The sequence below is a fragment of the Tachysurus vachellii genome, chromosome 19 (genome assembly GCF_030014155.1).
Source record: "Tachysurus vachellii isolate PV-2020 chromosome 19, HZAU_Pvac_v1, whole genome shotgun sequence".
Taxonomy (NCBI): domain Eukaryota; kingdom Metazoa; phylum Chordata; class Actinopteri; order Siluriformes; family Bagridae; genus Tachysurus; species Tachysurus vachellii.
Genome location: NC_083478.1, coordinates 9,145,001 through 9,158,008, shown reverse-complemented (window position 1 = coordinate 9,158,008; position 13,008 = coordinate 9,145,001). Strand labels below are relative to the sequence as shown.

Sequence of the window (13,008 nt, the reverse complement as noted above, 5' to 3'; positions counted from 1 at the left end):
GATGTATTCCTTAAAACGTATTATATACGCGTAAATCTGCTTAGTTGCTCCCCCAAAGGCTGTGTGTGAATAGGGTGTATGTGTGTGTGTGTGTGTGAGAGAGAGAGAGTGTGTGTGTGTGTGTGTGTGTGTGTGTGTGTGTGTGTGAATAGGGTGTGTGTGTGTGTGTGTGTGTGTGAGTGTGTGCGCGCGCCGCCTCTTCCTGCCATTTCCCGTATGGAGATATTAGCGGTTCGGGACGAGTCTCACTAGCGAGATGTTTTCCAGCAGCACATAACAGACATCGCTCGATACCGAGCTGACAGAGAAAGGGAGGTAATGGCTGTGTTCGGCGTTATAACATTTTAGGAGGCCTTTATTTCCCCGGTTGAATCAATGGACCATGTGTTTGTATTTGTATGACATTAGATAAAGGGATAAAGGGAGTGCACCTTGCGCTTCTGGACACAAAGATGAGATGACGCCAGTGTTTTTGTTTGAATGAAACGCTTCCAGTCCAGGATGGATGACTTCCCTCATGTTTTTCCAGACCAGACCCCTGCACTTCACATGGAAACGCCGTTACCGCGTATTATAGGCGCTTCTGCGCTCACGGGAAGCGGCTCCGGTGTAAGCAGCGCTTTGCGCAATGATTTAGGCTCCAACATTCATGTGTTAAAAACGCTAAATCTCCGCTTCCGCTGTTTCCTCGCCAAAGTGCATGAACTGGAGCGCAGGAACAAAGTGTTAGAGACTCAGCTACAACAGGCTCAGGATGAGTCTCGCTGCAGAAGCTTTTTAAGCCGGGAGCAAGCTATCCAAACGGAATACGAGCTCCCTTTTGCAGGGCCGTTAGTCGAGGCCCGGGTCCCCGGTAGAATGTGGAGTTACCTACATAACAGGAGGTATGGAAACCGGTCGGAGCTCCATCACGGGCCTGGAGTTTCATGGACGCAACCAGATGGAGTCGGTGTGCAGATCGACACCATCACCCCAGAGCTCAGGGCCATCTACAACGTGTTAGCCAAAGTGAAACGAGAGAGAGACGAATACAGAAGGAGGCAAGTTCATTCCAGTTTCTATCTCACACACACTAAAATCACACTTTTTATGTTGTGATTTTATTTTCATCCTTAGTGCAATAAAATAACGCAAAACATCAATGAGTCAATGTGATCCCATGTGAGACCTGCCCCTGGGCATCAGTAATATGCTTGTTTGGAAGTTTGGGTTAGAGATCATGGTCAGTCATGATACAGCGCTCATGGAGCACATAGGATCGAGGGATGAGAACCTTTCTCACAGACCCTTCATTGGCAGCACTGGGGCTTGTACCCATAACCATGCTGATCAGTAAGCCAGAGACTTAACCACTGCTCACTATGAAAAAGGCAGAGGTGATAATCAACCACCAACCATTCTTTAATAAATTGTATACTCACCATTTGCCTTTTAACCGTGTGTCTGTTCAAACAGCTGTATCTGTTTAACTGTGACTTGGATTTGATACCAGATCATGAAGAAAACTTGAAATAAAATTTGTCTTCCTTCAGTGAATGATGTGAGTCACTGCATTCAATTATTCATTCATTCATTGGGGAAATCTATTGTGTGAAAAGCTTACTGTATCTTTAAGGCATTTCCTGTCTAGTCTGACATTTTATATGACTAAATAATTTGGGCAAAGGTTAGACAGATCAAACGTTTTTTTGATTTGGGTTTAAATCTGAGTAATACTAGTTTTTATTATTATTTTTTTAAATATTTATTTAAACGATTTATTGTCAGTGTCGTTGACTTATATTATTGAAAGTTATGTTGGTAGTAAAGCAGAAGTGATCATGTTATGAGTCATTAACTGGTGTGTAATACAGTAGTAATAGCATGAGAATGTGAGCTATTGGTAGCACAGCAAGTCCAAGGTGATCCTTTTCCCAGAATAGAAGTTTTCCTGTTGTTTTTAAGGCTTCCATCTGCTGAGTGGCCAGAAAATATCGATAATAAAAAATAAATAGACAGTTTCTTAAAAGTAGAGGCTGCTGTAGGTTAACTTGTGAAGGTGGCCATCAACATTTTATCAATAGGTTGTTAGTTTAAATGTATATAATGTATTTAACATTAAGTTATTTCTATTAATATACCAGAATCTTTCTTTATTTCTTTATTTTACTAAAGGTCATTTTCTAACATGATCTTAACTCCTCTGTCTTTAAATCCCACTAATTGGAAACACGTTTATCTGCACTGTGGAAGCTCGCACAGCGGCACATACTTACACAGTACACAATTATCATCCACTTGCAGGCCGACTGCGTTTTTATCCCACCATTAATCGCAGAAGTGGGTCAGTCTATTGCAGTTTGATCTACTGGCAGGATTCTTGCATAACTCAGCAGGAGGAAATAACCACAGAGTGGCTGAAATACTGCTTGGCAAGAATGGCAGCGTTAAAAAATTGCATTTTTTAGATAACACTGGATCAGGGGTTCATGTTCAAATTCCTAAAGAATTTAATTAGCCAGAACTCTTTTTTGTTTTTTAAGATTTATTTAAAAAAAATGAATAATAATAATTGGACCTGAACTAACTGTGTCTGTGTTTGTGTGTGTATGTGTGTGTTTGAGTGTGTGTTTGTGTGTTTGAGTGTGTGTTTGAATGTGTGTGTGTGCAAGTTGTTTAAGAACAGCACATTTCTGACAGTTCTACTGTCAAAGTGTGTATTAATGTTTGACACTAAAAAGTGTATATTAATGTTTGTTTGAATCCATTATTGAAAGGATTTTTACTGCTGGAAAGGATTCAGCACAATACAATATAGAAACATGGTTCTCTGTCATGTGACAAGCTGCATTTTATATATCTTATCAATCTTCAAGAGCTATCAGCTAAGGCCGTGCGAGGACATTTTAACATGCATATTGCACATGCTTTTCATTCTTTAAATTGATTAGAAAAAAAACTCGTAGTCTAGTCAGATTAACATGTATAATCTAGTGATCTAGATTTCGGACTATAACTGAGGTTTGGTTCAAAGATCTGTTTTGTGATTGTAATCTATACAGAAGCTTTGTTTTAGCTACATCTTTTTTGTTTAATTTTAGAGCATCTAAATGTAAATGATCCTGTATGTTTATGAATAGCAGACCATTTAAAGCCATGTTTCTTTCTGGATATATCTTTGGTCCTCTTCCATTCCATTAAATCCCATCCTCTTCCATCCCATCCAGTGAATTTCCACTGAAGCGCTAACTTTCAGTACTGGATAAAATGGGAGGGTAGCGTTAGGAACGGCATCTGGTGTAAAACCTTTGCCAAATCAAAAAATATGTGGACCAGATGATCTGGGAGCAGCTGTAAGGCTTTCTTGTATTCACTGTTTCTTAATTAACTTTTAAAGGATTTGATAATACGTCCTCAATCACGGGAGCGCAGCCCTGCCTCAATTCGGGTGTACCACTGGGTATTCATTCATTAGCTTTGTGGCTACAATTTAGCATAGGCGGTAACTCTGTTATTCACAGTCGAGCTATAAAGGCCTGTGTTCATGATGGCTGGGCTTTTTGGGTCATAAGGCACACGCAAACCTCTGGAGGATTGCTTTCTTACCCTGCCATATGCTATGGTGGCCCTTCTGACTCAGCTTGCAACATGGTGGCTGGACATTGCTGGATAGATAATAGGTGAGACAGTGTAATGTGTAATGTGGAGCTGAGAATCAGTGTGAGGTCATTCCCCCGGGGGAATATCAGGGAAAGGGTGGAGTTGGGGCAAACTCTGCATTGTATTTTAGCTCCTGGGGGTCTGAGATCTTTTGCTCTTTGGCCTTTTCTACTACCATCCAGTCCTTCTGATTAAAGATTCCATTAAATATAAAGTTGAAACATTTTTTCTATTCTGTTCAGGAAGTCTTAAAATACTATGCAGATATAGTATGTAGGCTATACCTTGTATGACCAAAAAACAAAGATGTGGCATCATCCTGTAGTTTGTTTTTTAATTAAGATGTTAGGAATAGTTTCTGTCATTTACCATTGAATGCTGGCTTTAAGGTGTAGTCTCTCTAATGTTATGTGATGTGAATCTAGGCGAGTTCAGCCTTCTCCTGGTCTGGAAACAGATGTGCATTTTTAAAAGCCCCTAGGGTCTATGAATGCAGGCCATATACTTTGGCCAACTATAAATTATTTTTGACTCACAAATTTCCCCCTACTTTCAACATTTAGGCCAATCTTCTTGAGTTTAGTTGTATTTTAGCTGAAACCAAAATATTCCATGTAATTTGGCTGATAACATTTCAGCAAGGCTAGATGCTCCAAGAATGTAGAAATGGTTAGTGTGAGGAAAACCAGGCTTGTAATATGGCAGTTAAAAATCTATGTTGCAAATTTATGTTAATACTTTTAAGCGTAAACTCTATTCTTTACCTTTTTTCTTCATGGTATTAAAGGTTCTATTTTACATGTCTTATGTATAAACATGCTCAAACACAAATTCAGTGAACAGGTGAAATCTGAAATACATTCACTGGACTGAAAAAAGGTCATTTTTAAAAGTTACTGTTGAGTTTTGATCCAAAAAGTTAGTGGCAAGTAAACAGGGTAATCCCATGGGTTTACTTACAGTGCAGTGGAAAAGGTCTGTTTGGAGAGACGAATACACTGAATGTTACAGTCTGATTATTACATTATTACAAGACATTTTTATTACACTACAATGATTGTTAGCTAGAAAGACGAATCGCTAAGGATTTTTGATTTTTTTTTGTCATCTCTGTTCGTCCCATTTTGTTGCCTCCTGCACATGATTGAGTTTCCTCAAAGGCCTATTCATGATTGAGTTCAGTAGATCTGAAGCTGTCTTTTAGGAATGTTTGGTGCTGTAAAAAATCCAGTAAATGACTTGCAGAAGGGAAGACACGCATATGTACAATGACAGGCTGTAATGAGTGAAAGAAATTTATGTGACAAATGTGAAAGAAATAAATGTGCACATTTAGACTTAATGTAAAATATAATCTGTGACTGTACTGGTCACATGCTCACCAACATTAGACAGTTATACTGTATATGGAAAAACATCTCCTGGTTTTTTTCTGATCTTAAACTGTCTAGTGTCAGTGAACCTGTGCCCAACGTAGCTGTAGTAGCTGCAAACCCCTTTTCTTTGCTGAAAGAAATGGAAGCCAATGTGGTTTACAGCTGTTGCAGTTCGTTCATCTCAGGATTTGGTGCGTTTTGAGATGCTTTTCATCATAACATGGATGTAAAGTTATTATTATTTTAGTTTCCATAACCTTTCTGTCAGCTTAGGCCTGTCTGGCCATCCCCTCTGAACACCACCCTTTTGGACTTGCAGAACCAACAGTTACTGGATGTTTTTGTTTTTCCATACCCGCTTACTCAGGAGATCCGTAGTTACTGAAATACTCAAATTCAGTAACTACTCATCAGTCATACTACTATCAAATTTGCTGAGATTAAACTTTTTTCCATTGTAATGTGAAGCTCTTGATATGTTGATCTTTTGCTTGATTTTATGCATTGCATTGCTGCCACATGATTGGCTGATTGGATACTTCCATAGCTACCTTCTTTACTTTTGTTTCTTTACTGTGCACATAGATAAGAGACGTCCGCAACATACAGTATAGGGTATGTTCATTATATGTGATTATACACACAGTGTATTGTGGATTCTAGGGTGTAGCCTGTCTAAATGTTGATCTGAGTTTAGCCTTTTTCTCTCTTAGTCTGGCGACAGATGTGTTTCAGAAGGACTCTCAGGATTCTGAGTCCATGGGTCATTTAGTCCATGTTTTTGATTGGTGCGTTTCTCTGTTGCATAAAGCTTATAGTCATATAAAAGCAGTACAGTGAACATGAACAAAAGTGGAGGATAACATCAGACATAGGATCTAGAGTGTAACACTTATTTTTTAATACACAATAATTCACAAAACTCAAAGTATGGCTATCCGATTATTGGTTTAAATCACGTGTATTTTATGCGTTTTGGCTTTTGGGAAAGTACATCCTTGTTCTTTTTATTAATCAGAGCCAAAATATGTTGTGTGGTCCTCATTGACCTTTGTAAACAAACATGTATCCTCATATGACAACAAAAATGCACAACAGATATCTTCAGCCTTCAGAAACAAATTCAGTATCACATAGAACCACATTTAGCATCAATAACTTTAAAAAATACACAAAGTTCATAAAAATACTGAATACTGATCCTCATTATCAGTTCAGATCACATTGCTGTGGTTAAATAGTGGAAAGTCTGGAAACTTTACCAAAATGATGTAGAAATGTTTTTATTTACATTCATTTCTAGCCTTGCATTGATGTCTGCCTGCAACAATCATCTCACATCTTAATCATCATCATCATCATCATCATCATCATCAAAACATAGAATAGCAATTAGTCATGACCTGATAAAGATATTCATTGCCAGACTGAAAAAACCCCAGACTGAATGAATCTATGATTATTTTCCCACTAATGTTTGTGAGAACAAAGATCAGTTTGGTGAGAACCCAGACAGCAAGGCTCTGGTTTAAACGTTGCAGCTCTTACCTCAAGCTGAAATACATTTCAAATTCAATTCAATTCAAGTCAATTGTATTTGTTGAACAAATTTAAATGATATCACAAAGCAGCATGAGCGGAAGCAGACTGAAAAGATAACTCATCCTCATCTCTCACTCTCAGAACGCAGACGTATCACCAATGACATTTCAAAGAAAATATTTACTACTGACTCACAACAGGTTATATGGGTTTTCATCTCAGAATGTTTAATACGATCCTGACAAAAACAAATCTTTGATAGTAGCACATGAAAAAGATTTCAGTACATTACACAACACTACAAGGGAGGTTGAAAGAGAAAGAATTCATGTCTATCTTTGTTACGTGTCTGTTAAATAATGTCACGTATATCACATTACTTTCATTATCAATATGAAATAAAACCTTATCACTTCCACAGAATGCACTTGTTATATTGCATTCTGTGGAATCTCGACTTGTTTCTTAAACAAAAAAACACTATTCAAAAATAGTGGCAGTGATATATGGCCAAGCCACACGCAAAGCCTTATTCAGCATTGTTACTTTAGATCTATATTTACATTTCTGGCATTTGGCAGACGCTCTTGTACGGAGTGACTTACATCTCTTTTTTTAATACATCTTGAGCGGTTGAGGGTTAAGGGCCTTGGTCATGGGCTCAACAGTGGCAGCTGGATGGCCCTGAGATTTGAAATCACCACCACAAAAAAGTAGTTTATCAGTTTTGCTGTTAACTAGACAAGCCATAATCACTCACAGTTTTGACCAATCAGCAAACTTCAACAAAAAAAAAAAATCTAGAATAAATTTACATAATTGAATATTACACAGTTCTAAAAACATTCAAGATCACAAAATAAAATATATCACAAAATATATAAAATTTATATGCTGAGTTTATATATTTATTTAAAGCTGCTTTGGGACAATGTCTATTGTTAAATGTGCTACACAAATAACATTGAAATTTGAATTGAATTGTATTTATTGATTGCTGATGGCATGTTTTATTGGGACAATGCCATTCATTGCAGCTCAAACCAGAAATTCTCAGTTCAGGGTTCTGTGTCAAATGCTGTGAGAAAAAAGTCCAACAGCCGTTATAGGTTATCTCATTTCATTTTCCAGAGCTTGGAAAATCAGGAGACTGAAACGATGTAGTAGGATTTACTGATATCTATTTTGTTAATTTTTTTTCTTCTTCAATTATTATATGTATATGTGGCAAATCTATAATTTATTAGATTCTACATGTTATTAAGTCTAGTAAATGGAATCCCGGGCTAATGTGTTAATATTAAGACATGATGTCTTAGATGGAATCTGGTGTTTGTGTAAGATCTTTTGTCATAGTATTAACTGGATCAAACTGACTATGCTCATTATATTGCTTTGTTTAACCACAAACCAGGCTTCTGTTTGTTCTTTTATCATTCTGTAGTTTGAACAAAAGAGTTCGTAGTTTGTAGAAGAACAAAGTGGTTGAACAGCTAGAATGAACTTTAGGATAGCTGGCTTCTTGCCCACTTCTTTCATCACATGGGTAAACACTCTTTTTGACTTTATTATTCAATGCCCACTGGTGAAGATGTTTCCAGCTAATGCTATTCAGTACACATCAGATCAGGGACTCGGAGACCGTGTCAAACGATGTATTGTTTGATTAACAATTACTTTTTTTAGTTGTCAGTCACATCCTCTGATGGATACCTGAAGAATAAATAAGCCTGCCACGTATTGACAACTTAATGAAGTATTATATATATATATATTATAAATATATATTGCTGTTCCAGCACTGATACTGGTACCATAATGAGTAACTTATTTAGCATTAACTGATCAGGAAAGTCACAGAACACTTTGTTTAACTGTTTTGATGTAAACACTTCATTTGGCCATTTAAGTGGATACATAGACTACTCCATTTGTTTGTTATAAAGTTAGCTAGTCAAATTTTTAGCTAGCTCAATAGTTAATTTCTATTGAATAGGATTGCAGTGGAATGAACGCAGGTTTTGCTGTTGAGCAATGGATGAGTCCTTCACTCATTTGTCCTCGTCTCCCTTCATGATAGCCTCCTGTGCTCTGTGCCAGTGATGTCAGCCAGACTGTACGTTGGCAGCAGCAGATTATCTCAGTCCATGAGTGTTAAGTATAGTGATTACTGTAGACAGCAATCAGAATGTGCTGTTTTGGTTCAGTCTTCTCTTCTCCTTTTAAGAGCATAAAGACATTTTATTAAAAAAAAACATTAAAGAACTTAAAGCAATGGTATGTTGTATGAATGTAAATCAAACCGATTTCTGTTTAGTTTGGTTCAAGTTTGTTTTTATTATAATTCTATTCAATCCATATTTATTTTGTTTTGTTTCTAATTTATGATGTTTTATGAATTCTACAAAAGGGTCTCACTGCACATGGTGCTGTGTATGGCGTAAGTGACAAATATTCTTTGCATGTAAAACAGCTACGTGGCTGCCTGTGTTATTGAGCAGTAAATACATTTGGCAGAAGAGCGGTCTAGAGAACTTCACTGATCTGACAATGTTTGTTCTGCTTATTCAAGTATACACGAGACACTTTTCTTCTCGAATGGTTCCATGCATTGTTCTCTATATTTATTCTTCCTGGTTGTATGGAAATGCTAATAAGCCTTTAGGGAAGTACACTTCTACAGAAATGGGTCGTTTTTGTAATATAATACTCACCCACAGGAATGCTTTGTAACAGTTTTCATATCCCCTAACCTGTTTTCAATGGAATTAAAAAAAAAACTAACATGAAAAGCCATATGTAGATGCACAGCTGAACTTTTTGAAATATTTTTTGTTGTGTGTTTAAGCGATGTTGTATTGCATAGTCAGAAATGATGAACATGGTTTCTCTGCAATAAAACTAAGTGGATCAGAGGAAATGACTGGAGTCAGTTTCTCATGCCCTTGAACACTACTTTAATCAGTTACACTGGAGTTACACGCCGGTCTGAACGTCTCAGTTTTCGCTATGTTCCTATATCCTAGAGGATTTTGTCCATGTCCCACTGCAGTACTGCCTCAAACAATATTTGTATTTGAATAGCCATGTTAACAAAGCAGTTTTACGGAAATCCAAGATATATAGGAAAAACCCATTTTATTTTCAGTATGCTGGAAATACACTGAAAACGCTTTGGCTCCATTTAGATCTTATACAGATAACACGTGTAAGGATTACTCGAGTCAGCATTTGCTTTGACAGACTTCAAGACAAATGATTTTACAATGTCTGGACTATGAGAGGAATGAAAGGTATCCTGCTGAGAGATATAGAGGCGGACCGAAAGAAAGAGAGAGAGAGTAAGTTGAAGCAAGGATGTGTGTGGAGGAGGTGTATTCTGACCAAAAGGCATGCTCGGGAAATTGTCAGGAAAAATTCCTCCCTTATAAGGAGATGGGTTTCAGTTTTATTACTTGCAGAAAAATCCCACTGAAGTCCTAAGACTTGTAAAAATTTTATGTATAGGGTTTCTGTAATGAAGGGGATTTTTTTAAAATTGCAGTACACGTTCTCACACATGGCAGAGTTAGTGAAATTGTGTGTGGAGTCTGTCACCTGAGAGACAGCAATGTTTGTGTACACTAACAACTTAAGTCCACAAAAGACCCAGAGTTAATTACTCAGGAACAAACCAAGGTGCATAACCGAAGCATCAGCTGAGTGACGGCCAACACGACGACTCTAAACAAAGCAGGTCGACTCAGTGAACCGCTTCACTAGGTTGTGTTGAACACCTCATTTAGAAACTTTGGCTTGTTTGCTCTGTTGTCACTACCATCACCATAGTGACTTTAAGGATGAAGTATTATTAAATAATTAGTGTGTTACTTAGTATATCCTCAGTATGCAATCTTAACACTCTATGCATCATCGTTTGCTTCATAATGACCAATACTGTATATTCATTAAGAGTAATTCCACCTGCAATTATAAGATGTTTTCGTCTTTAATGATGAAGTGGCATGACATGACTGTTGTTTGACTTGAAGTATTTATTGACCAGATGTCTGTTCTTTGTGTTTCAGATGGGAGGAGGAGTTGTCCAAGTGCCAGCAAATGGAGGCCATGGTGGAGTCTTTACAAGAAGTGAGCACTCAGCCATGCGAAACGCCGCTCGGCTCTTCATCTTATTCTCGTTGTGCTTTTACTGACAGCTGGGTTTTGTATACAGCGCAGTGTTCACTTTTGGCTACTTGTTTTTAAATTCATATATAAATAGTTACACAGGAAAAGTGATACAAATTCAAACGTGATGCTAAACCTATTCAGATTTATGTTGCCAGGGTTTTTTTTCCCTAGTTGCATAAAGGACACAATGAGGAAATTCGCACAAGCTGAATTTTTTTTTTGTCTCCAATCAGCATCGTACAACCACTGTGGTTACCAAACTGTAAATGTAAACTGATATCTGAATAGTATATAGTAGATCTGAATAACAGAGAAGCAGATCAGACCAAGGAAGTTATTTTTGGTTGGATGAATTTGAAATGCTCACCACAGAACTTTCCAGAAAAATGCTCCGAGAGGGACAAAAAACTCTGTTGGTGAGAGTGCAGCTTCATGAGTAGTGTATTTACATTCTTGGGGGGAGCAGAGGCTTATTGCAAAGCATATTTGACCCACACCTCTGGAGTTGGGAGCTTCATTACTGTTTCCACCCTGGAGGTATATGCAGAGTTTGCAAATTCTTGCCATGCTTTTGGGGTTTACTCTTGGTGCTCCGGTTTCCCCCTCCAAGTCCAATAACATGCTGCCTTATTAGGCTGATAGCCATTTCTACATTGTTTGTTTTGTGTGAATGGTTGTGTGTGTGTGTGTGTGTGTGTGTCTGTGTGTGTGTGGTTGTGCTCTGTGAACCGTTGGCACTCTGTCTATGGCATCCCACAAGTTCCCTGGGATATCCTCCAGGCTCCTCATGACTCTGCATAAGAGAAACAGTGCAGAAAATGAATGCAATAAATAGACTGACATTCTCCAAAATGTGAATTTCAGGGTCTTTTTACACAAAAACAATTGTAAGATTGTTCAGATTAATATCACTCTGAAGATAAGACCCATCTCGAGTACTCAAACTGCCTGAGCAGCTATTAAGCACTTAAGATAATTCTCAGGTCTGAATAAATAATGTGCGTAATTTGCACTTTATGTACACTTAACCCATTTCTCTATTTACATGCTTTTGGATGTTCTTATATCAGAGATAATGTCTGCATGCGCTAGAATTATCACTCGCCTCCAAATAAAGATATGTTTATATATAATAATACATAATTCTCATTTGTGCAAGAGACAATTGCTAATTTTTTTTTAAATCTTTTGTACATCATTAATTTTGCCTTTTAGTTCATGTTTGTTCACAGTGCTGAAGTTGAATGTAGAAGACGTGTTCTTGTGAGGAACACTCGGTTTGACTGGCTTCCTTTTTGCTTCGTCCCCTACAGAGTGCGCAGGAGTCTGAGGGCCTACGGAGAGAACTGAGTGAGAAAGTGGAGCAGCTTAAAGCCGACCTAGTCGTCTATAAGAGTCTCATGACCGACGTAAGTATATCTTGTCCTTGCTTATTGAGTACTGCTGCACATTTTGAAGCCAATATTTAATAAAAAAACGTGCACTAATGGAGCATTGTTTGCCAATGAGCTTTTTTTTCATCTTATAGATAATCTTCAAATATAAAGTAGAAATGAATAATATCCCGACTTGTATTGAGCTATATAGTATGTATAGTTATGCTAAACTACAGTTAAAGCTGCATACACTAGAATATACACAGTGGGTGCTGCATTTTCATATGATCAGTTGTATGAGCAGTATTAGTGTATAAAGTGTGTGTAAGGAGAGGTTGTGTGAAGTGTTTGAGATTCATGGCCTGGGGTAGGAAGCTGCTCAGACGATGGTTAGTTCCAGTCTTTGTGGCTCTTGTGGCTCATTTTGGCAGGGAAGAAAAATAAAAGAGAGAGTGACTGGGGTGTGGGAGGGAAGCCACGATCTTCTTCAATCGAAATCAGCAAGGTTTTACACTTTGTTTAGAGAGTGATGTTGAAGAAGATGATGATGATGATGAACATTTATTTATATTTATTTAAACCGAAGTGATGTACATACTAACACTATGAGCTTAAAAAAGAAAACATAAAAAAATAACACAGACACAGGCTTAGTGTGTGTGTATGTGTGTCTTTGTGTGTCTGTATGTGTGCATCTGTGTGGCGTCTGAGTGTGTGAGTCTGTGTGTGAGTCTGTGTGTGTCTGTGTGTCCGTATGTGTCTGTGTTTGTGTTCGTGGTTGTGTGTGTGTCTTTGAGTGTCTTTGTGTGTGTCTGTGTCTGTCTGAATGCGTCTGTATGCATGCATCTAGTGTGTCTGAGTGTGCGTCTGAGTGTGTATTTGAATGTGTGTGTTTGTGTGTGCAT

At 37.7% G+C, this 13,008-nt stretch overlaps 1 protein-coding gene across 4 annotated transcripts in view; it reads left to right on the top strand.

The window, feature by feature from the left end:
- Positions 1–226: 226 nt before the first annotated feature.
- The window catches only part of iffo2a (intermediate filament family orphan 2a), a 22,413-nt gene continuing 9,631 nt past the window's right edge, over positions 227–13,008 (top strand). For all 4 annotated transcript variants that reach the window (XM_060894789.1, XM_060894788.1, XM_060894787.1 and 1 more), the window contains exons 1-3: positions 227–1,040; positions 10,625–10,685; positions 12,041–12,136. In XM_060894789.1, coding sequence (XP_060750772.1) covers positions 481–1,040; positions 10,625–10,685; positions 12,041–12,136 — 717 coding nt within the window. In that variant the 5' untranslated portion in view covers positions 227–480. The remainder of the gene's footprint in view (positions 1,041–10,624; positions 10,686–12,040; positions 12,137–13,008) is intronic.